The sequence below is a fragment of the Felis catus genome, chromosome A1 (genome assembly GCF_018350175.1).
Source record: "Felis catus isolate Fca126 chromosome A1, F.catus_Fca126_mat1.0, whole genome shotgun sequence".
Classification (NCBI taxonomy): Eukaryota; Metazoa; Chordata; class Mammalia; order Carnivora; family Felidae; genus Felis; species Felis catus.
In genome coordinates this window covers 14,230,010-14,255,396 of record NC_058368.1, presented here as the reverse complement: position 1 = coordinate 14,255,396, position 25,387 = coordinate 14,230,010, and the positions used below count along the sequence as shown (strand labels likewise).

Sequence of the window (25,387 nt, the reverse complement as noted above, 5' to 3'; positions counted from 1 at the left end):
AAAATACAAATGTTCTTTTCCACATCCTTACACCAATATTAGTATATTACACAGTCTTTTCTATACCTGGCTTTTCTCACTTAGCAATATATCTGAAGATCCTTCCTTAAGTGGGAGCGCACAGGGGGCCTCTTCATACTTATTTGATAGCATGGAGCAAAGCTTATTTCCAAAGATGGTTGCAACAATATCTCCCATCCCACATACTCTTTTGCAGTGTGATACTGTTATTGCTCCGTGGAAAAGAGCAATGTTGGGGCATCTGGGTGGCTCAGTTGGTTAAGCACTCAACTCTTGATTTCAGCTCAGGTCATGACCTCATGGTTTCAGTTCATGAGAGCAAGCCTGACAACAGGCTCTGCGCTAACAGCATGGAGCCTGCTTGGGATTTTCAACCTCCCTCTCTCTCTCAAAGTAAATAAACATTTAAAAATAATTCTTTAGGGGCGCCTGGGTGGCGCAGTCGGTTAAGCGTCCGACTTCAACCAGGTCACGATCCCGCGGTCCGTGAGTTCGAGCCCCGCGTCGGGCTCTGGGCTGATGGCTCAGAGCCTGGAGCCTGTTTCCGATTCTGTGTCTCCCTCTCTCTCTGCCCCTCCCCCCCGTTCATGCTCTGTCTCTCTCTGTCCCAAAAATAAATAAACGTTGTAAAAAGGAAAAAAATAAAAATAAAAAAATAAAAATAAAAATATTTCTTTAAAAATGAAGAGTTTCTGCTCCCCTAGATATGCCTGGTGACTTCCTGTGACCAACAGAATATATAGCAGAAGTGAAGTGTTGTAACTTCTGAGCCTAGGGTATAAGATGCCTTGAAGCTTTTGCCTTTCTTTCTTGGAAACCTGTCTTGTAGAATCTGCTGCAATGCTGAGTGAAGCTCATATTACGTGGAGAGCCTCAAGGAAGAGAAGAGAGGACGTTAGGCTCCCAGGCCTAGTTGAACTCCCAGCCCAGAGCCAGCCTCCCAAGTGATTACAGTACCAGACAGCTCCACAGAGTGGTGCAAAGGAACAGCTTAGCTGAGCCCAGTCAATGAGAACAATGAGAGATTAAAAAATGGTTGTTTGTTTAAGCCACATGACGATCATGATGATGATGATGACGAAGGAAGAGAAGAAGGAGGAGAAGGAGGAGAAGAGGAGGAGGAAGAAGATATTGATCATAATAGCTGTCACCAAACCAGTTATTGAGAGCTAGGTAATAAAATAGGTAATTTACACATAATACTCAATTCTCACAAGAAACCTTGGAGATACATATTATTTTGATTTTTAAACATAAGAAACCAAGGTTCAGAAAAATTAAGTTCTTTGCTTCAGATCATAATTAAAAAAAATAATTCTCCTAATTTTATATTTGCATTGCATCTTCATTAACCAACAATATTTTTTGAAGTAAAACCTCTGTGTTTACTAGTGCTCTCCTCCATTGTGGGCATTCTAACATTAATTCTTTTCATTTTTCCAATTATGAACAGGGATTAGGTCTTTTTACATTCTTTTCTTTTGCAGTAAGCAATTACTGTGTTAAAAATAATCATAGGATATTTGAAGTTAACTCAAGTCTTTCCGGTTTTTCTTAAAGGGCAAACTTACAAATTAATGTCTGTTCTTTTACCATTGTCCTTTTAAAATTTAGTTCTAATGGGGTGCCTGGGTGGCTCATTTGGTTGAACGTCTGACTTTGGCTCAGGTCACGATCTTGCAGTTTGTGGGTTCAAGCCTCGCATCGTGATCTGTGCTGACGGCTTGGAGCCTGCTTCAGATTCTGTGTCTCCCTCTCTCTTTGCCCCTCCCCCGCTCGTGCTGCAACTCTCTCTCTCTCAAAAATAAATAAACATTAAAAATTGTTTCTAAATTCAGTTCTAACACTGACATTCATTCACTGGTCCAGTTTTTCTCTACCTAGTTTTTAAAAAAATGTTTATTTAGAGTAAATCCTTGGATTGCGAGTAACTTGTTCTACCAGTGTTCCGCAAGATGAGCAAACATTTCTAATAAATTTTAACTTGATAAATGAGTGATGTCTGGCAATACAAGTAGTACGTGATGCCAACTGTCACATGATCATGATCATAAATGAACCAATGGTTCTTCTCTACCTCTCTCTCTCCCTCTCTCGCTGAGGGATTGTGGGTAATTATGTCCCATGCTCAGATGTTTGGTCTCAGGCCATGGTGTTTGGCAGAAATCAGTGATTATTCAGAATGTTGGAAGGTGCCCACAATCGGCACTAGTGTAGTTTTTGTCACTTCAAAACATCTAGGGACAGTCCTTGCTGCTCCATATAAGAGTAAGCTTAGAATGCTTTGCTTCATTCCAGGTCAGGCTGCCTGCAGATATAGACGCTTTCCTCTGTTGCCTTATTGCCAGTTACATTAAATACAGTATATCACAAGAGTTTATTAAAACTGTACTGTGGTAAACATCTGTGTGAGTGTATACAATGGCCCTATGCAGAAAAAGATTCCATTGAGCCAATAGACAGCAGTGATTCCATCAGTGATAGTGAAAGTCATCCTACACAATAACCCTCCTCTCTCTCACACCAGTCACAAAGATTTTCAAAGGTAGGGGCAAGTTAATGTTTTATTTTTTCTTTATATTTTTTTTCTTTATTATTTTATATTATATTACAGTGTTGTAATCATTTCTATATGAATATTTTTGGGTTGTGGAATGAATCATCTGAGTTCCCATTATTTCTTATGGGGAAATTTACTTTGATATATGAGTGCTTTGGATTACACACGTTTCCAGAATGAATTATGCTTGCAAACCAAGATTTTACTGTATTTATTTTTGAGAGCAAGAGCTTGTGCTGTGGGGGAGGGTCAGAGAGAGGTAGGGACAGAGAATCCCACGCAGCTCTGCACTGTCCATGCAGAGCCCTATGTGGAGCTTGAACTCATGAACCTCGAGATCTTGACCCAAACAAGATGTTTAACTTACTGAGATGCTCAGGTGCCCCTTTTACTTAGATTTTTAACAACAGTGCTATTCTCAAGATTGCCATTCTTTACTTGCACTGCTCATTAATGAAATGAATTATCATTTTTTTCTTGCTCAATTGTCAAGTTCAATCAGAACGGGGCAGATTGAACCTCACTTAATTTTGTATAAACTAAATAGCAAGTTTGTTGTTTTTTCCTTGATAATTCTCATATACAGTAGTTTTCATTCTCATATACTTAGTGACCTTTTTTTAAAATCTCACTTCTAGTCTTAATGAGTGGGAACAACAGATCTATCTTCGGTAAGTGCTTCCTTTAATTCCTGGTAATATCAAGGAGGACTCATCACTAGGACCGTATTAGCCTCTCATGGGTCTTGGCTTATCCAGAATGTTCCAGGCTAGATTCTCTACTTAATTTCTTGTCATAGGCTTAAAATACCAACTGCTTTAGGCATGTGCTCACAGAGCATTCCTGCTCTTTGAGACAACAGTTTATAGGGAGGAGGAGCAGAACTGGAGAACTCCTAAAACACTTGTAAGACCCATGTTGCTTCAAAGCGTGCACCCTATGTAGGATGTGAGTATTCTTTGCAGAACATAACCTCAGATCACTGAGTAACCCGTAGTTCCTTTTCTTGTATAAAATTATTATTTCACAATATTGTTCCTGAATATGAACTGTCTATGTGGTTTCTCCACACATGTCCCCCTCAAAAATAAAATTTCAAGGAAAGAAATGAACTCTATTGAACACCTTACACATGCTTGGTTCTTTTCATATACTATTTTGGGTAATCCCCAAACAACCATGAGTTGGATATATTATTAGTCCCATTTTATAGTGGAAAGCACCAAAATAAATAACTAATTAAATAAGTTAAGCAATTTGTTTAAGTCCAGGGAACTTCCAGCAACAGAACCAATGTACAACCCAAATCTGTCTGGGTTTGTTATGTGAGGCTGACTCCTGAAATGAAAGATTTTAAGAAAATTAAGTAACTCTTTCTTCACATCTGATACACATATTCCCTTAGGATATCATGGTATAATCTTGGGTATTAATCAACTTATTATTTATATATTTCTTAGACAACATTAATGTAGACTTTGGGGGAGTTTTAATTCCTATGCTCCTTTTTATAGATTAAGAACAATTACACCACAAGTTTTACATAGTGTGGAAAAAGTTAAGCATTCTGAACAAGGGAACAAAGTCTTAAGTTGCTTAACATTGAAATTTGACTATATTTAGCAGGTAGGCCAAAAATATCAACATTGTGTCAAACACAAAATATTGGATCTTAGGAGCTAGATCAACATCACAACAGGAAATAATCTTTAACACCCCTATTCACTTTCCAATCCATTGAAATGTGGCTTTAAGATCATCCCACAGTAAACTAGTCACCAAGTCTTGTCGATTTTACCTCAATATATTTTAAACTGTTTTACTCATACACTAACATTGCTTTAATTTAAGCCATTACTTAAGTTCACATAAATCATTATCATTTGGATTACAATGGCTCCCTCATTTTTCTGCCTCCCCACCTTCAATCTATCTAATACATTTTCCATTTGTCCATCAGTGCTATCTATTCTTAAATTTTTTCAATGCCTACTTATAATAGACAAGATAATAGTCAAGCTTACTATATATAGATGACTGTATACTTTTCTAATCTTGTCTACTGCCTCTTTAACATACTTATTCTATGGTCTAGAAAAAAATCTTTATAGTATCTTTTAATGATAGTTCAGGACCTTTGTAAGTGCCATCTCTTCCTGTAAACCCTACCAACCCTTGCGCCCAATAAAGCTAAGAGGCCTCCCAATTTCTCGATGCTGTCATTATAATATTAATCACATTGTTTTGTTTCTTTTTCTTTCTTTTCTTTTTAAGAAGACTGGGATGTTCATAAAATGAGGTACAGTGCTTATTCATCTCTAGCCAACTTGCACTGACAAGGTACCTGTTATGAAATATAGACTCACCAGTAATATATGGCTAGATGAATAAATGACTGAATGAATACATGAGTATGTTATATGAGAAGGAGGGGCAAAGAAGAAATAGAATTTTAATGTAGAGTTTTAATTTAATTTAAGGTAGTTTCTTAATACCAGGAAATTCTATGGTACATTTAGCACAATGTAAATAAAATGAGGTAAATAAAAAATATTGGATAATTTAGGAGTATCTGTTACAGGATATTTTCTTTCTCAAGTATCTATACAAAATAGGAAGTGAATAGGTCTTCATCTTCTAATGTGAGTCTACTTTCCAAAAGAAACAGAACAAAACGTAATTTGTTCAATCCTATTTATTCCTATTCTAAAGCAGATAGAGTTGTCATGGATACAGGAAAGAAGTCAGGAGACAAAAGAAAGTATTCTATTCCAAATGGAACAGATATCAGAAGAGCAAGTTCTGATATTCTAGGAAGAATCCAATTTTAGGCCATCTGTTATAATTCAATTATTTGTCTTTGACTTGAGATGAACAGATCCTGAATTTTAAATATAATCTCTATAATTAAAAAAAAAATCCATGTTTATTTATTTTTGAGAGAGAGACAGAGTCTGAGTGGGGGAGGGGCAGATAGAGAGGAAGACACAGAATCTGAAGGAGGCTCCAGGCTCTGAACTGTCAGTACAGAGCCTGACGCGGGGCTCGAATTCACAAACCAAACTGCAAGACCATGACCTGCAGTTGGATGCTTAACCAATTGAGCCACCCAGGTGCCCCAATATAATCTCTGTAATTTGATGAAAGAAAACAAGTCAACAGAAAAGGCAATATGAGAGGTCAGAAAAAATTAGTCTTCTATCATCTATAGGTGAAGAGGGGACAAAAGCAGTTAATATTAAGGTTCTGCCTTTTGTCAGCATTATGAATTTGCGCAAAGAATTTTCCTTGTGTCTGTGTTTCAGTTTCCTGATTAGAAAATGAGGGTGTACTCTTTCAGATATTCTATAAACTGTGGGAAAGAACGCAGGCTCAAACTGTAAGATCAGATTTTTATTTAGCCAAGAAGACAGACTGATTGAAAGTGGAGTGGCCACACAGCATAGGAGCAGAATTCCCTTTGGTGCCAAAATCTTAAGAGAAAGGCATGGAGATTCTGGTGACACTGCAAGGTGGAGTCTGACTGGGTCAGAGAAGTTCAACTGCTTCCTGTGCTATAGTCTTTGAATAGACTATTTAAAAAAATTATAATCTAATTTTTAAATCTAAAATTAATGTTGTTTTTTTCTTTTTTTCTTTTTTTTTTGGAAAATGTTTACAAGCTTTGGCCTCTACTGATTCTTAATTTAGTGCCAACAGTCGTCACTTAATGAAAATAGTAGAATAAATACCATGTTGTTCCTGAGAAGTATATCTCTGACTCCAACTCTCCTGCATTAGCCAAAAGTACATGTCCTTTAAGGAGGGAAAATTTGTTAGGAGCATAAGTAAAAGAATATTTGTAAAATGTTTGACATATATTATCCCCTACCTCTACCCCTGCCAAAGAGTACTGCACTTTTCTAAAAGGTACACGTTGATATACTGGTTATTTTATGTTCATTAGAAGGAAAAACAATGGCACATTTTGACATTTGTCTATGAACCCCCACACCAGGCTGTGGTGGGACTTTCAAAGAGATTCTGCATATTTGAATCTAGATTTGGAATTTGGAATATTAGTAGGAGTTGTACTACTCAATCAAACTTTTTTTAATTCTTTTTAAGCAAGACCCAATTTACTCAATTATATACTGATATAATACAAAGATTAGAAAGCTGGGGTACAGTGGGGGGGGGTCTCTGGAGTGGGCTATCCTGAGCCTTTCTATTGCAACGAAAGAAGGAAAGGTGGAAAACAGACACTTAGAGACTTAAAAATCTCTGTCTTTATGTTGCTGTTAGGAAAAAAAAAATTACATACAATATCAAGTTATTCTCTTAAAACACTAAATCTTTCCCAGAGGATAAAATCTACTAATTATTCATGACTTTGGATCAAATTAATATATGGAAACCTATTATATAAAAATATAATCAGACCTACACTTGTGTCAGATTCACTGGAGGACTGGGGTTTGCTTGGGGAGAACTAGAGAGAAGGAAGATAAAGCCTAATGGATAATTTTGGAGTTTGAGATTGATATCGAAGGACTTGATATGAAGAGAGAGAGGCATTAAAGATACAAAGTGGGGTGATGAGAGGGAATTCACCTTGGTTGAAAACCTACCTCTGCACCCACCCTCCATCTAATTAACTGTTACGAAAAAGCTTTGGGAATTAAGTAATTGTGTTGGATGAAAACAAGGATCCACAGATAAGCATTTATTTTCTTATCACCTATTTGCAACTTCATATAAGTCTATAACTTCAAATACATAAAAGTGGAATTTTTTTGTAGAAAAATATATTATAATCTACCATGAACCTGAACAGTTATTATACTTCTTAGTACAGGATAGAAAAAAAATGACTTAGCTCATGACCATATTTATGTTTCCAGTTACGGGTAAAGATGGTGATAATTTTACATGGCTCGTAAGATGAATGAATGAAGTGTAACAGTTCTCAAATTTTGGTGTATACTGAAGATGTGATCACTTGCAGAACATATTAAAAAGGGTGGGATAACTCCCATGGAGAGATTCTGATTGCACGGGTCTGACTGAGGTGAGACCCTAGCATCTGTATGTTTAATAAACATCCCTGTGATACTAATGCACATTGACATAGGAGGACCACTGAGTTCATGCAGTGTTCTGAGTTCGTGCAGATGGCAAAGTCTGGATTTCATTTCTCAGCAAGCTTCATTTCTCTTTTTTTATGTGGGGAGCATGGCCCTGCTTAGTTAGTTTCATTTAGTTGTACAGTCCCAAAGTCTATCCCTGAATTAACCAGCTCAGAAACAATATTATTAGAAAGATTACAAAGAGTATACACTAATTCAACATTGTTGGTCACTTCTTAAGAGGAGTCTCCAGGTATTCTAATACTAGTTTCGTCACTAGATTAAGGAAGTCAACTTTTATGGTACACATACAAAGAGAGTAACTTTCCATTTGTTCACAGGCCACAAAGGTCAATTTTTATCAAATCTCCTACTTTTCTTCTTTCCAGTCTCTTCAGTGACTAATTGCTTAGCTATTTACTCTTCTATGCAAAACCAGCGAATACCACTATGAAGGATTTGTATACTTTACTCACCCTATAGTTTAATATGGATTTAGAAAACATTGCTATCAGGGCAGAACATGTTGAAGTTGTTTTAAGACACACAAACTAGGAAAATCAGCTTAGAATCGTGACTTTTAAACTGTGTCTCAAAGTAAACTACGAGAAATACACTTCATATCATAACCCTATACATCCATACAGCAAACACTTCAGCAAGCAATATTTACCTATACCCAATTATTTTTTCTATTATTTACTATTTCCTATTTTTGAAAATGCCAACAGCAACCCATTACTTTCATATACTGTTAAAGGCCAAGAAAATAGTTTCAAAAATACTGATCAGAAGACTCCCTCCTTTTAGGGTTAACCCTGGGCCAAATAATCAAGCTCCTAGCTTAAATTTGTGATTGCAAGTAAACGGTTCAAAGTTATAATGTCCAGGAGAAGGACAGCCAATGCTAACGGGAATACAAGGCTGAAAAGCAATGGAACAGGACTTGGTGAAGTGAGAAAAACCAGCTCAAGATCAGAGATGTAGTAGTGACTAAAAGAAAAGAAGGCTTGCTTCAAGCCATTTTATTCTACTTAACTTCTAGTAACAGGAGTAGAGAAACATGGATTGATGGTGTATAAAGACAACTTGGGGGAAAAATCTGGAAGCAAATGAGGCATAACAGCACCAGTGGCCACAGTGATGCCAGGAAAAAATGTGTACTCCAGGAGAGTCTCTGGTTAATTTACCAAGTTCTGTGTGCCCTCAGTGATATGGTTCCTTTACCAAGGGAAAATGGTTGCAAAAAGTGTCCCAAATACTATGATTACAAGTCCCAATAAAAGCTTTACCCTTGGCTAAAAATACAACTTATTGTTGAGTCTACCAGTATGAATTCTAAGAACTAGGGAATGATGCAATCTAAAATATATTTCTTTTGGAAAAGAAGGGAGAGAACAAGTAACATTTGGCTTTTATCTTTGCTGTTTCCACTGGTTAGTGATACAATATACTAGGAAGCCTCTGACTAGGTCATGATTACCACCCTATCCTTCCACTTGTGTGCGTATTAGTGTTCTGCGTAAAATGTGATTTAGTCAATGAGGGAGTAGTGACACTATCATATTGAGAACACACAGAAACCCATCAGTGCTCTGGATGGGATGTGTAAGGTACTCTAGTGTCCTCAACCTCCTCTGTCCATAGTCTTCAAAATCCAGCTCAAATGTCACTTAAATAAATAATAATAATAAATAAATGCTCATTTCTTGAGTCCCTATTATGTGTCAGGAACACTAAGTACTGATTACGTACCAGGCTAAGTGCATTATAGGTATCATTTCATTTGATTCTTACCTCATTTGATATCTTATTAGACAAGCATAATTAGCCCCATTATACTGATGAAGAAACTAAGGCTTAGAGAGATTAAGTATCTTGCTCAAAGCCACACAAACAGGCAAATTGTGTTTGACTTGTTTGGGAAATAAACAGCTTAGTATGGCTTCTCCCAGGGCATTCCAGAGAGTGGGATGCAGAGTTAGGCATTCATTCACTTAACAATAATTTACTGGGAGCCTTCTTCGTGGTAGTAAAGGGCAATGAAATATGAGGTGACATAGGGGTGCTTTAGGAGTGAATGGAGTGTGCTTGAGTCAGTGTGGGAAGGCAAGGGAGGCCAGATAAGTAAAAGCCTCTCAGGTCATGTTACAGAACTTTATAAGCAATGAAGCCCTACTGTAGTTTTTTTTTTAAGTGAGGTTTATTGAGGTATAATTTACACATAATAAAGTTAATTCTTGTTAAATGCAATTTCATGAGTTTTGACAAATGCATATCTTAGGTAGCCACTGCTACAACCACAACATTTCCATCACCCAAAATGTTCCCTTGTGCTTTGATCCTGCCATCCATAGCAAGGATCGAACTATTTTCTGTCCCTCTAATTCTGTTTTTTCCATAATGCCCATAAATGCAACCACATAGCATATTTTTTCTGTCTGGCTTCTTTAGCTTCACAAAATACTTAAAAAATGTCTATTAATTGAGAGAGAGAGAGAGAGAGAGAGACAGACAGACAGACAGAAAGGGAATCCCGAGCAGGCTCCACGCTGTCGGCACAGAGCCCCATGTGGTGCTCGATCCCAGGAACCTGTGAGATCATGACCTGACCCCAAATCAAGAACCAGACATTTAAACAACTGAGTCACGCAGTTGCCACTGGGTTCACAAAATACTTTTAAGTTCCATGTATGTGGTGCATATCTGTGGCTTATACCTTTTATTGTTGAGTAGTATTCCCTATAACATTACATAGTAGCTTATCCATTTATCTAGTGATAGACGTTTGGGTTATTTTCATCTTGGGCTATTATAAATAGAGCTGCTATGAACATTCACATACAGGTCTTAATTTGGACCAATATTTTCATTTCTCTCAAGAAAATATCTAAGTTTGGAATTATTGGGTCAAATGGTTAAGTGGATGTTTAACCTTGTAAGATACTGACAAACTGTTTTTCAAGTGGATGTGCCATTTTGCACACCCACCAGCAAGGTACAAGGTTCCAGTGGCTCCACATTTTCACCAAGGCTTAGTATTGACAACCTACTGAATTATGTCGATTACAGTATGTGCATAATGCTATCTCACTGTATTTAAAATTGAATTTCCCAAATGAATAATGATGTGGAGCATGTTTTCACGTGCTGATTGGCCATCTGTATATCTTCTTTGTTACTGTGTCTGTTCAAATCATTTGTCTGACTTGTATTGGGTAGTTTGTCTTTTTATTATTGAGCTGTAAGATCTTCTTTCCTCCATTCCATTGCTCTATCTCTCTATCTTTACACCAATCATCCAACTCTGTTCATTTTTCATTTGTGTTGGCTACTGTTAGTCCTTTGTATTTTCACCGAAATTTAAAAACTATCTTGTTAATAGCCTGCTGGAATTCTGATTAGGTTTGAGTCTATAGACCAGTTTGGGGAGAACTAAGATCTTAACCATGTTAGGCCCTCTGATTCATGAATACATATTTCTGCATTTATTTATTTTTAATTTTTTTACAGAAATATTTTGTAGTTTTTATCACACAGGTCTTTCACAAATTTTATTAAGTACAACCATAAGTAGTTCATGTTTTTGATAATATTATAATGGTTTTGCTTTATTTAAGCTTCCAATATTTCACATATAACTAAATGTTATTGTAATAGATTTTTGGTTTTTTATGCATGCTGCATGTATTTATAATCCTTTTTTATAATTGATTTTTGAATACTGACCTCATATCATGTGACTTTGCTAATTTCACTTATGACACTATCTTTTTTCAAACATCTTAGAATGTTCTACTCGCCTAATTGAACTGGCTAAGACCTCCAGCCCAATATTGAATAGAAATAGTGAGTGAGAACATCCTTGCAGTGTTTTTGATCTAGAGGGAAAGCATTTAGTCTTTCACCATTACGTAGGATGTTAGCTGTTTATTTTCTATAGATAGCACTTATTACATTGAGGGAGTTTGATTTCTAGTTTACTGAGAATTTTATTATGAACATATGTGGAATTTTTCAAATGTTTTTCTTATGAATATTAAAATATCCATACATATGTTTTCTTTTTTAATCTGCTGACATTGTATAATTCATTCATAGATATTTTTGAATATTAAATCAACTCTGCATGTTTGGAATATACACCTCTTGCTTATGATACATCTTTTTCACATATTCCTGGATTTGATTAGCCAACTTTTATTAAAGGTAATATTAATATTGTACCTATGCTTATGGTGGATATTGATCTATAATTTTATTACTTGTAATTGTTATTGTTATCAGGGAGATGAAATCTCATAAAATGAAGTGTAAAGCATTACCTACTCTTCTATTTTGGGAAGACTTTGAAATTAATTTTATCATTTTTTTTCCTTAAATGTTTGGTAGAAATATTAAACAATTTTAACATCAGTCTATTCTTAAGTAAGTTAAGTCTTATTTTTCTTACATTGTGCTAGGAATGAAAAAAATCTAGACCTTGAATAATGGACTGTTTTGAAGTCTGATTCATAAATAGGAGTAGTGCTTTTTTAAAAAAATATGTAAACATTTATATATGCAAATATAAACAAATGACTTTTTCTTATTACTCTTCTATCTCAGACTGTGACTCTTTAAGATAGTCATATTATAAAGGAAGTATCCTGGTTTTTCAAACGTTGGTCTTTACAACAGTAACTAACATGAAAAATAATCAGCCTATATACTTAATGCTTCTATTTCCCTAGCACCTTAGGAAGAGCTTCTAGACTAAAATCTATAGCCCAGGCCATGGCTCTACTCTGGTCTTACCTGGATTGCTCATTCTATTCCTTCACCTCACTTCTCACCTTTAGCTTATGGTTGGACTGGCCATACACAATGCACCTTTATGTTAGCACAGGCCCTCTGGCAACATGTTAGCTCACTTTTACCCATATCTTTTATTTAAACAACATACGAGCTATAAATGCCAATTCTCAGCTCCTCTGTTGCCAAGTTATGTCAAAAATAGAAACCAGTTATATCAGAATGGTATAGAAACTGAATCCAAGTTTTCTAATAAAGATATGGATCATCTGAATCTTGACTGGCATTTGCCTGCAATAAGTAAGCTAAGAAGAGCAACAAAAAAATTAATGTCTCTAGAAGAAATACGAAACAACAGGAAATAAGATATATAAATGACTATACCAAAAAATTGTCACTCTTGCCTTTTTTTTTGGTCTTAATAAAAATAATATAAATTAGAAGTGTTTTATGAATTATTACTTAACTCTCACCAAAGTTAAAATAATCCTCTCTAGGAGGAAAGTATATTTAAAGTCGTCCTCATAAAAGAAAAAGAATCTCAATACACACACACGCAGATATATTTTAAACATAGTTAAAAGTGCAATTCAAATAAAATTTATGATAACCAAATTCTGAAATATATTTTCTTATTCCTTGAAATCTAGCCATTATTAGATAGGACTTGCTAATCTTAGTTTTAGGTAAATAACATTTTATTTATAATCAATGTCTAAAGCTAAGTCTGTAAATTAGCAATACTGTTTAAGATCTATACAATTAATTTTGTAAAAGTACAAGATTTTTTTTACCTCATTCATTTACAAAACTTGCACATTTAATAACTTACCACATGTGTAAAATGAATAACGGAGTAGTAAAGAAGAAAGGTTTAGATTAGGTGGGGAGCTTCTGTTTTCCAGAAGTTTTCAGGGATTCTTGGTTCAAAATTAAACCGGAATCTCAACTCTAAGAAAAAAAGTTTCTTACCTTACAGTTTTGGAAGTTACTCTTTATTTAATACACATTTTGCCAAATCAAACACACAAAATGAATAGATAAACCAAAGCTTATTGGCTTAATTATTAAATAACAGTTGTTAAAATAAAGAAGATATTCAAGTTGGGGCTATATAATCACTAAGGAATTATGCTTAGATGCAATATGCTTTTCCTCTTTAAAACCAAAGAAATGTAAGCTATATATTTTTCACTATTCTAAAGAACAAAATAAAATTGGAATCTTATGAATCGTATGTTAAATTCGGTACTAACTACAAATACACACTGCTTTGTGCATACTAATTAATTATATCCTAAATGCTTTCAAAAGAGTGATAAACGTTTATTTTAGGCAAATGATTAATTTATTTCAAAGGATACTCAAATTCCATAATTTAAAAAAGTCTTTATTTGCTTTATAGTTCAATTCATATTTTAATAATTTAAAATCCAATTATTATTGCCAAGATATTATAGGCAATTTTACATCCCATTAACCTTGCTTTGTTTTAATTATAAAGATCCTTTGTTAGATTCCTTTAAATGATCCAGTTTATAATTTCAGTCTGTCCTAGGGAGTACTTTAATTCAGCTGCACATTCATCAACTGTTTTTGTCCTGTTAATTGTAGACAACTGCACAATTGCTTTCTCCGGCTATGATTGATGAATTATATTCACGGGTATAGCTGTTAAGTAGGATCAACATTTATAGCAATTTCAACTTAAAGATTTTTAACTTCATTCCCACAAGGACAAATTAAAGACTGATATTCTAACGACCAAGAGAAAGTGTTTTTTATATGCTTTATTTTAAACTATTAGAGAAAGTTAAGAAAAATACCGTATGTCTGCGCAAATGAGATAGAAGAGTGTATAAAGAGTCTAATTTGTGCTTACACATAGTAGGGCCTCAACAAATAGAAGCCTATCTGTTTTTCTAACAGAGTAATGTGTCTTTACTGTAACTACATCCTAACTATCCAAATATGATATATAAACACATTTTTATTTTATTTTATTTTATTTTTTAGTTTTTTATTTTGTATCGTATTTTGTTTTATTTTATTATTTTTTAAAATATGAAACAGGAACCCTCTTGCACTGTTGGTGGGAATGCAAACTGGTGCAGCCACTCTGGAAAACAGTGTGTAGGTTCCTCAAAAAATATACACATATTTTTAAATGTTTATTTTATTTTTGAGAGAGAGAGCCCAAGCAGGAGAGATGCAGAGAGAGAGGGAGACGGAGGATTGGAAGCGGGCTCCGTGCTGACAGCAGCAAGTCTGATGCGGGGCCTGAACTCACGAATGGTGTAATCATGACCTGAGCTGAAATCGGATGCTCAACCGACGGAGCCACCCATATGCCCCTATATATGATATTTTCTTAAAATCTGGAACTCCCAAGTTCAAATTTATGAAAGAGAAAGGTCTAAAGTGAAAAGAAATGAGGTAAACTTAAGGTGAGAGTCAGTAATTCTAAATATATAAGCGATGACAACAAAACTTCCACTTTTAAAAGCCTATATTGCAGCAGTTATAATAAATGTCATATATTATTTCCAACATTCAGAGAAAAGGGGCAAGAAAGATCTTCCAAAAAATACCCTCACTACCCAAAAAACCCATCTGCAGCAACCACTCTATCTTTCCCCTTCTTGGCCAAACTCCTTGGAGTTGTGTGTACTTGCTGACCATGCTCACATCCCACTCACTCCTCAGCTCAAAACAACCTAGGTCCTGACCCCAGTACTCTAGTTAAGTCACTGCTTTCTCAGAAGTCATTCCCTTAATTATCTGCTCCCACAGTACCCTCTACTCTGGCACATTTATTATATCAGTAATTAGAAGACTGCTGTCCCCACTGGACTGTAAGCTCTCTTACAGCAGGGCCTGGGTCTCTATGCAGCATCCTTAGCACACAGGTACTCACCGGTGTATGTGTGGGTGAAACCAACACGACCATCTTGTCACCGAATCCAGTGGTCCCTCTCATCCTAACTTAAAAACCCTCTTGCTGGGGTGCCTGGGTGGCTCAGCAGTTAAAGGGCAGACTCTTGGTTTCAGCTCAGATCATGATATCATGGTTCATGGGTTCAAGCCCCATGTCAAGCCCTGTGCTGATGGTGTGGAGCCTACTTGGGATTCATTCTCTCTCTCTCTCTCTCTCTCTCTCTCTCTCTCTCTCTCTCTCTCTCTCTTTTCATTCTCTTTCCCTCTCTCTCAAATTAATAAAAATTAAAAAAAAAACTCTTTTGTTGACTCCTCATTGCTTCTCAAACATTCTACTCACCATTCTTTTCTTAATTCCTTCAATAAATATTTGTGATTGTGAACTATGTGCTAGGTATTTTTCCAGAAACCAGGAATATATCAGTGAAGAAGACACAGATTCTTAAGGCCAAGTACATTTTGGTAAAGAAGATGGACGTAAAGAATGAAAATAATTTGAGATGGTGTTACTAAATGTTAAAACAAAATCATATGACGGAAGTGTGGTAACTCAATAAGATGGTTAAGGGAGCCTCTCTGAGGGGGTGACATTTAAGCTGATTCCTAAATGACAAAAAAACAGCCAATCATGTACAGCTGTGGGTAAAGAGGATTCCCAGCAGAAACAGCAGCAAAAAGCATGGCATCATGTTCTCTGCTCCTTCCACACAGGTTCCCTGAGCATCACATCTGTATCCTTATCTACCGTTTACCATATAAGCTCAGGACTCCTAAATCCAAATCCCCATTCTACCTGTCTCTTTGGAGATGCAAATTCAAGATGTCTATTCAACATTTCCACTCAGAAATTTCACAGACGCTACAAAATCAGTGTAACCAAAAGTGAAACTATGTCCCACCCAACCCATATTCTTCCTTCTCTATTGTTCCAAGTAAACTATACTTACCGTATAAACCATCCAGCTATTAAAGCCAGCAATCAAGTGATGTTTGATCCCTTCTTTTCCCTCTTACAATCTAATCTATCAGCATTTCTCTAGACTTAATTTCCAAAGGATACTTTAAATGTGTCCACTTCTTCCTTCCTCATAGCCACTATTAGTCAGTCTATGATACCAGCATCTTAAACAAGATTTCTGAATCTCAGATTAGTTTCAATCCAGAGTCCACTTGCTACGCTGTAGATTATGCCTAGCTCTCTTTAATTATATCATAGCACCCTTAGCATAGCTTATAAACCCTGCATGGCATGACCCTTGCCGGCCACCCTTGCCAAGATGCGATGACCTTGCCTATGTGGCTGGTACACAACAGGCACTTACCTAGCCTTTGGCTGATTAAAAAGAGCTGTCCAGCAACATGTCTTACTATCTCTTGCCTCCAGGCTTTGGTATCAAATTATTCCCTTGGTCCAGAATTTGATTCCTCTTTTTTTTTTTCTTCTTTTATCTAGCCATGTTCTAACCATCTCTCAGTTCTCAATGCCATCTTTGGCATTCTAGTTGTATACACTTTTTATTTTGAACCTCCTGTTGTTGGTTTTTTTTTTATAGACTATTTTTAGAGTAATTTTAGGTTCACAGCAACCTTGAGCAGAAGATACAGAGAATGCCCAAATATCCCCTCCCCACACACATATCTCCTTCATTACCACCATTCCCTACCAGAGTGGTACATTTGTCACAAATGATGAACTTACATTAAGACAGCTTTATCACCTAAGGTCCATAGTTTACATCTTGGTATTGTAGCTTCTATGAGTTTTGACAAATGTATAATGACATGTATCCACTATTAGAGTGTCAAGCAGACTAGATTCACCGGCCTAAAAATCTTCTGTGCTCTGCCTATTTATTTATGCCTTCCTCTTCCCTAACTCCTGGCAACTACTAATCTTTTTACTCTCTCCTTAGAGACATATATAGTCATATAGTTGCAATCATATAGTATGAAGCCTTTTCAGATTGCTTCTTCCAGTTCGTATTATGCAATTAAAGTTTCTCCATATCTTTTCATGGCTCGACAGCTCATTTCTTGTCTCATTTATTTTTTCACTAAAAAATAAATACCCCATTGTCTGGATGTACCACATAAATATACGGGTATCTGTTTATCCCTTCATCTACTAAAGACATCTTGGTTGCTTCCCAATTTTGGCAATTATGCATAAAGACGCTAGAAATATCTGTGTGAATGTTTTTATGTAAACATGTTTTCAACTCTTTTGAGTAGATACAAGGGAGAATGACTGCTGGATCTACAGTTAGAATATGTTTAGTTTTATAAAAAAAACAAACAAAAAAACAAACAAAAAACACTACCCACATGTTTTGCAATGTGGCTATACCATTGTGTATTCTCACCACCAATGAATGAGAGTTCCTGCTGCTCCACATCCTTGTCAGCATTTGGTGGTGTCAGTGTTTCAGATTTTGGCCATTCTAAAAGGTATGTAGTACTATTCACTGTTGTTTTGATTAGCATTTCCCTGACGATGACAGGCATCTTTTTCTAAGCTTATTTGCCATATGTAGATATTCTGTGGTGAGGTGTCTGTTAATGTCTTTGGCTCATTTTTTTAACTGGATTGTTTATTTTCTTATTGTAGAGTTTTAAGAATTCTTTGCTATTTTAGATAACAATCCTTTATCAGAAGTATCTTTTGTAAATATTTTCTCCCAGTCCATGGCTTGTCTTTTCATTCTCTTGACATTGACTTTAACAGAAGTTTTTAATTGTTTTTAAATGTTTATTTATTTTTGAGAGAGAGTGAGTGAGCATACAAGAAAGTAGGGGAGGGGCACAGAGAGGGGGACAAAGGATTCAAAGTGGGCTCTGTGTTGATGGCAGACAGCCTGATGTAGTGTTTGAACTCATGAACCATGAGATCATGACCTGAGCCAAAGTCGGACACTTAACCGACTGAGCCACCCAGGCACCCCCAGAAGTTTTCAATTTTAATGAAGTCCAGATTGTCAACTCTTTCTTTCATGGATCATGTCTTTGGTATTGTATTTAAGAAGTCATCACCAAATGCAAGGTCATCTAGATTTTCTCCTATGTTATCTTCTATGGGTTTTATACTTCTGCATTTTACATTCAGATCTCTGATCTACTTTAAGTGATTTTTATGAAGGGTATAAAGTCTGTGTCTAGATTTATTATTATTTTTTTGCATGTGGATGTCCAGCACCATTCGTTGAAAAGGCTATCTTTGTTCTATTGTATTTGCTTTTCTTTGATACATTGTTTGAAAACCCTGATAGTCCTACCACCTGGGGAATACACCCCTTCAGTCTAGATTAGATGCCTTGTCTTTTACTTGTATTCATACCTATATCACCTCTATCACAGCACCCTTGTAATACTGTGTGTATTCCTCTAATATTTGTCTCTCCCCCAAAATTCAGAACCATGTTTGTATCATTTACTTCTCTATTCCCATCTCCATAATAGTATTTGTATGTAGTATAGGCACTGAATAGACTTTTGCTGTATCAATGTACACATGATCTGTTCTTTCATATTTATAGCTAGTCATGTTTCAATTTTTGTTTCAAAATCCTCTTTATTGGAGGAATAATTAGTATGAAAAATGAAAACAAATTCTAGAATGACACAAAGAACATTATGATGGGCATTTGGAAGGTTTTCAGGGACTAAAATTTAAAAAAATTATAACTGCTTTCTATAAATCTAACTCTTTTCCTAAAACAAAACAAAACAAATTCCAAACTCTACCCCTGAGCAATAAAACAGTATCAGAAGCTAAAACCTCTGATATGAGCAAATTTTCCACTCTTTCCTTTCCTAAGACAATAACTATAATCTTAAGTGAGGAAGATCCAATTATATTAAGTCTTCAGAGTTACTGATGGCAAGATAATTTTTGTTTTTTACTTCACAGTTGAAACAAATTGGCAAAATTAGCATGTGTGTGATTTGAGAGATTTCTATAACTAAAATGAAAATGAATAGTCTGGGCAAATTTTTGTTTTTATATGTTTTTCATTGCCTTAGGATGGATAATAATTATTATCAATTCTCATCACAACCAAGTTTTATAAGAACTAAGTATGTTATTATTATGTAAAATTAGTATTTATGTTATAAAAGAAAACTGGTATTTTCCTGTATCTTTTGCTTTGCAATAAATGTAAAATTTATTTTAACTTCTAGAGTTGTATTACTATGACTAAAAATAATTTAGTCATGGAAAATGTAAATGAGAAATATAAAATAAGATAAATTACTATAAAAAGAGGTTATGTCTCTAATTACAATAAACTGATGAGAAAAAACTAATACTAAAAAAGTAATACTAAAAAATACTAAAAAATACTAAAAAAGTGCATTGAAGTTAATCTCTTTTTTTTTAAACGAGAGACAGAGCATGAGCTGGGGAGAAGGGGAGAGGGAGAAAGAAGGGAGAAAGAGAGAGAATCTAAAGCAGGCTCCATGCTGAGTGTGCAGCCTGACACAGGGCTTGATTCTAGGACCCTGGGATCATGACCTGAGCCGAAATCAAGAGTCAGATGCTCAACCGACTAAGCCACCCAGGTGTCCCTAGTTAATTTTTTCAATGGGTTTCTACAGCATATATAAAATTAATTTTCAAGGAATATCTTGTCAAATATCCTTTCATGACACCTCCTTTGATAAAGAGAAGTTTTATATACAGTAAGTGTTATTCCCCTTATCATCAATGTAATTAAATCCAGTTTCAAATAAGAAATAGATTATGCCAAATATTCAGTCACTATTTTCCAATGAATATATTATATCATAGAAAAGAATTGTAAAGGATGCAGGTCTTTGGCTGACAGAAGCTATACATGTCAAACTGGTGACAGTTACATCTATCTTCATGTATCCACTGCCAATAAAGTATTGGAAAAATCACAGTGAACAACTGTTTATCATAAAGTGATGAGTACAATGATGGGCTCAAACATGAATTTCCTTACAGCTTCATTTTAACAATGGTACATATAAATTCCTGACCTGACTGTTCTTCTTCCCATAATTAATATCCTTCCCATTTTCAGTTGGATATCGGACAACATGATATGTTCAGATAAAACTCCGTCACATGAACAGAGATGGGCTGCGGGAGTGAATGCCGAGCATGGCTTTGAAAACAGATGGAGTGGCAGATGGGCTTGCTGAGCGGCTCACTCGATCTGTGTTACACAACTTTTCTACCCAGTTAAGATGAGGCTCCATCTCACAAAAGCCTTAGCAAGTCTGTTCCTTTATTTCATACATGCTTTCCCCTACCCCAAAATAAATGATTAGTATCTTAAACTTTGTTCCTTTGAAGATTAATTACCTGTATGATAAATTATTTAACTAAAATATATTTTCTTACCCATTTTTGGAACAGATGGTAGGAGAGCAGTCGCCTAGTGGAATAAAAGGTACACAGACGAATTATCTAAAAACTGTAAAATTAATTACCTTCCTTCATTGATGAGTTCAATAAATGCAAGTCCTGCATTCTTCTGAATAGAATTTTGCCATTCCTAAAAGGAGAAACCAAACCAAGTATAAGAAAAATGAGCACATAAACAAAATCAGAACTATATACAACATATTTAAATTGATCAGGAGATTAAATGTTCTATTTACACGTGCATTCCAAGTGACTGAAAAGTACAGAGGGGAAAAGTTTACAAATGAATTATTTTGAATTTGTAAAAAAACAAAAAAAAAGGAGAAAACATTGATACTATATCCAAATGTAATCTCTCCTTGCTGATCTAGATGAGAACATATTTGTGAATTTGGTAGTTCCACAGTGTAATCATTATAAATTTCTGATTGTTATACAGTGTTTCTGGATTAGGAAAGTATATTGCTTACTTTATACTCTTCCTATGACATATTTAGAATATGCTTTAACCAATTTTTTTTCAATGGATCCTGGTTTAGTCGACTGATTTTTTTTTTTTTTTGCTTTTTATATAGCTGGAAAATTACAACTTTTTTGGATTAAAAGTAATATCCTTTTCAACAGTACTGTAAATAAACACTTCGTTAATACATTTTATATAAAAAAAACTACTGACCATTCACATCACTCATCTAGCCAGATTTTCTAGCCAGATTTTTCTGCATGATTTTCCTACCACTAAAGTGCTACGCACCGAGGTAGTCACCTGTCTCCCCACAAATTCAGCTTCACATAAAGCAGTCTTTATGTCAGCCCTTCTCTCTACTCTTGATCACACTGCCTTTTTAGAGCTTTGCACCCATGCTGGGGAAAAAATGTGGTTCCCCAACATAGACACTTGCTGTGTAAGTATTTTCTGCTGTAAGTCAATCTGTGAAGAATTAAAGAAGAACATATCATGAACCTACATTTCCCCAGGAGAGAGAATCAACAACTTGGGATATGGAAGCCTGGGGACTATAATGATCTTATAAAGACCTAAATGGCTCTATGGTTGGCTACGTGGTTTTAGCAAAGCCACTGTATTTTAGCTATCATACATAACCTTTGGCAAAAATTCATCTAAATGATAAGACCACTATTGCACTTTACAGAGCTTATTAAAGCTTTCCAATCATTTCTATTGTGAACAATTACAGGGAACTCTTTTTGCTATGTTTTAATAAGATGTCTTCTACCATCATCCTTTTATGTATTTTGTATATTCCCATTACATATACTATATTTATCACAAGCCGATATCCCACAAAATGTGGAAATTTCTCAGGAATACTTGACATTTATTGTGGCATTAGCTTAAAGGGAAAACTGATTCTTATATAGTGAGAACCATGACACTCCGAAGAATAAATTCTTACAGACAACTTCTTAAACATGATTTTCTTTATGACACTGTTTGTACACCAAGGCTCTTTTATCAGCATAAACTTTAATATGCATGGGATTTTTCAAGAAGATATTTCAAAGTACATATTCAGATATTACATATGCATCCCAAATTATACTGTGTCTAAAAGATCACAGAGTAAAATGTTTTAAAAACTCTGTTCAGATCAAAGATCAAACAAAAAATATCTGTGAGACGCCTCAGCCCATGAGACACTAATCTGCAATCTTTGATAGAGGAGCAGCACAAATAAGTCCTAGCCAAGTTAAGGATATTAGAATTTAAAGGATGAAGAAAGACACTGAAAATATATCACTGCAAGACTTCATGCAAGAAATATGTTTTAGAAGAGTAATTTGACATTTTTGAGGAAGAGAAAGTGGTAGAAGACTGTTTTATGTGCCTTTCCGGAAGAGAAGCAATAGAGGCCTACACTGGTACTTCGCACAGGTGAATGGAAAACAAGAGACATTACAAAGAAGAGATGGCAGGGCTGGATGAGAAACTGGATTTAACGGCTAAAGTAACAACGTGGAAGAATATAAGGTTTAAGTGTTTAACATGAATGGCAGGAAGAATGGTGGCATTCTCATGAAAATATTTGAGAATGGAACACATTTGAGGAAAACCATACGATTGCTTAAGTTTATATTTGTTGGATTGAGAATCATGATGGTATATCAAATAGAATGTGGAATTTGAGATTATTTACATGAAAATATTGATTAAGGCAAACCAGAGGCACGTCTCTAAAGAAGAATCAACAGAAAGTGGATCAAAAGACCTAGGCTGAGTTTTGGGAATCATTCACATTTCTAAAATGAAAAAGGGGAGAGAGAAGCAAACCATGAGACTCTTTTAAAAAAATGTTTATTTATTTATTTTGAGAGAGAGAGAGAGCAAGTGTGAGTGAGGGAGGGAGGGGCAGAGAGAGGGGGAAAGAGAGAATCCAAAGCAGGCTCAGCACGTAGCCTGATGCAGGGCTGAATCCCACATCTATGAGATCATGACCTGAGCCAAAATCAAGAGTTGGATGCCCAACCGACTGAGCCATGCAGGCGCCCCAACAAACCCTAAGAGACTCTTAACTAGAGAGAACAAACTGAGGGTTGATGGAGGGAGGTGGGTGTGGGGGTGAGTTACATAGGTGTTGGGTATTAAGGAGGGCACTTGTGATGAGCACTGACTGTTGTATGTAAGTGATGAATCACTAAATTCTACTTCTGAAACCAATTTTACCATATGTTAAGTAGCTAGAATATAAATAAAAACTTCAAATAAAAAACAGAAAAAGAAGCAGTTAACAGAGATAAGAAAAGATCTAACAAAATTTAGGAACAGTAGCAAAGTTATTATAGCACTATTTAAAAGAAAATAATTCACTGGTTGCATTGGCTCAACGAAACAAAAAGATACAAACAAGACCCTTTAATCACTAACATCATTCTCCTTTTGATGATCAAGAATTTAAGTTTTATTGCACGTGACTTGTAAAACGCAAAATACAGCACGCCCCAAAGTATACGCAATATAAATTGAAAAGTAGAAAAGACAAAAAGATGCCATCCCAAGGGAGGGGATGGAAAGTGAGAGCTGGCGCTGGCTGTAGCGGGGGCTGGCACGGGAGTTGGAGCCTACGCGGGCTCTCCCTCTGGAGCTGACTCTATCTGTGATGCCAATGGTGGTACGGTACCAGAGTTGGCACTCGGTGTGGAGCTAGATCCAGCTCTAGAGCTGATGCTCAGACTGCAGTGAGAGAGCTGGTTGTTGGACTGGCTCTAGTTCTGGGCTGACTCTAAGTCTCGCACTGTTGCCAGACCTGGTGTGAAAACTGGTGATGCAGAGGACTCCGGAGCTGGAGTTGCTCGTGACTCTGGAGCTAGGGCCGGAACTGGCGTGAAGTGCGGGGTGGGAGCAAGAGCTCCTGTTGGAGCTGGCTGTAGCTCGGCAGCCAGCCCTAGCTCTACCGCTGCAGCTGGTGCAGACGCTGGCTGTGGCTCCAGAGCCGCCACTGGGACCTGTTCTGAAACTGGCCCCGGCTCTGGAACTGCTGCTGGAGCCAGTGCTGCAGTTCACGATGGCACTACCTTTATCCCCGGGGCCGGCTCGAGCTCTGTCCTGGAGCGGGTCTGGAGCTGCTTCTAGTTCTAGAGCAGGCACTGCCTTCAGTTCTGGGGCTGGAAGGGGCCCCAGAGCTGTGTGAGGCCCTACAGCTTGTTCAGTTGCTCTCCCGAACTCCACAGGTGCCGGAGCTGGTGCTAGAGCTCACGGAAGAGCCGCTGCCGACACTTCTACTATCACTGTTGAAGCCATGATCTCGAGTTGGCAACTCGACAAGAAAGACCCAGACCAAGACAAGAGTACAAACGAGATACCAGGAACAACAACAACAACAACAACAACACAACAACAACAAAAACCTTGGAAAATGAAAGGCAGGGAAGAAACAGAAAAATGAGTCTGTAATTACACGGTTAAGGGATGTGAAGACATTGCAAGCATCAAAAAAAGAAGGCTTAAAAGACAAAGTTGCAAACATCTCCCCCCAGAAAACAGAAAAAAAAGATAAGGTGCCAACAAAAGGAAAAAGGGATGCAAAAACCGTAACAGCACCAACAAAAGTAAAGAAATAAGGAAACTGGAGGCTCTCCAACTGAAAGGCCCACTGAGTAGGAAGTCTAGAAAGAGTGGATGGGGACCATGGAAGAGAGGATTTAGTTTAAATCAGATAAATTTAAAATTGCTCCCAGGGAGAGCCAAAGCATAAGAGACTCTTAAAAACTGAGAACAAACTGAGGGTTGATGGGGGGTTGGGAGGGAGGGGAGGGTGGGTGATGGGTATTGAGGAGGGCACCTTTTGGGATGAGACTGGGTGTTGTATGGAAACCAATTTGACAATAAATTTCATATATTGAAAAAAAATAAATAAAAATAAAAAAAATAAAATTGCTCCCAGGAATGAAGTACATGACATAAAACCCCTAGCAAGGCACATCATCACAACATTTTCCTTAACATGAGGGTTAAGAAAAAGGCTAACAGGAAAAAAAATACAAAGAATCAAGAATAAGAATCAAACTAAACTTCTCAGTAGCAAATCCAGAAAAGAGAAGAAAAGGAAATGC

At 36.2% G+C, this 25,387-nt stretch overlaps 1 protein-coding gene across 12 annotated transcripts in view; it reads right to left on the bottom strand.

Annotated features, from left to right (window-relative positions):
• NBEA (neurobeachin) overlaps nt 1-25,387 on the bottom strand; it is a 684,640-nt gene that overhangs the window by 316,495 nt on the left and 342,758 nt on the right. For all 12 annotated transcript variants that reach the window (XM_023250717.2, XM_023250724.2, XM_011286341.4 and 9 more), the window contains one exon: nt 20,881-20,945. In XM_023250717.2, coding sequence (XP_023106485.1) covers nt 20,881-20,945 — 65 coding nt within the window. The remainder of the gene's footprint in view (nt 1-20,880; nt 20,946-25,387) is intronic.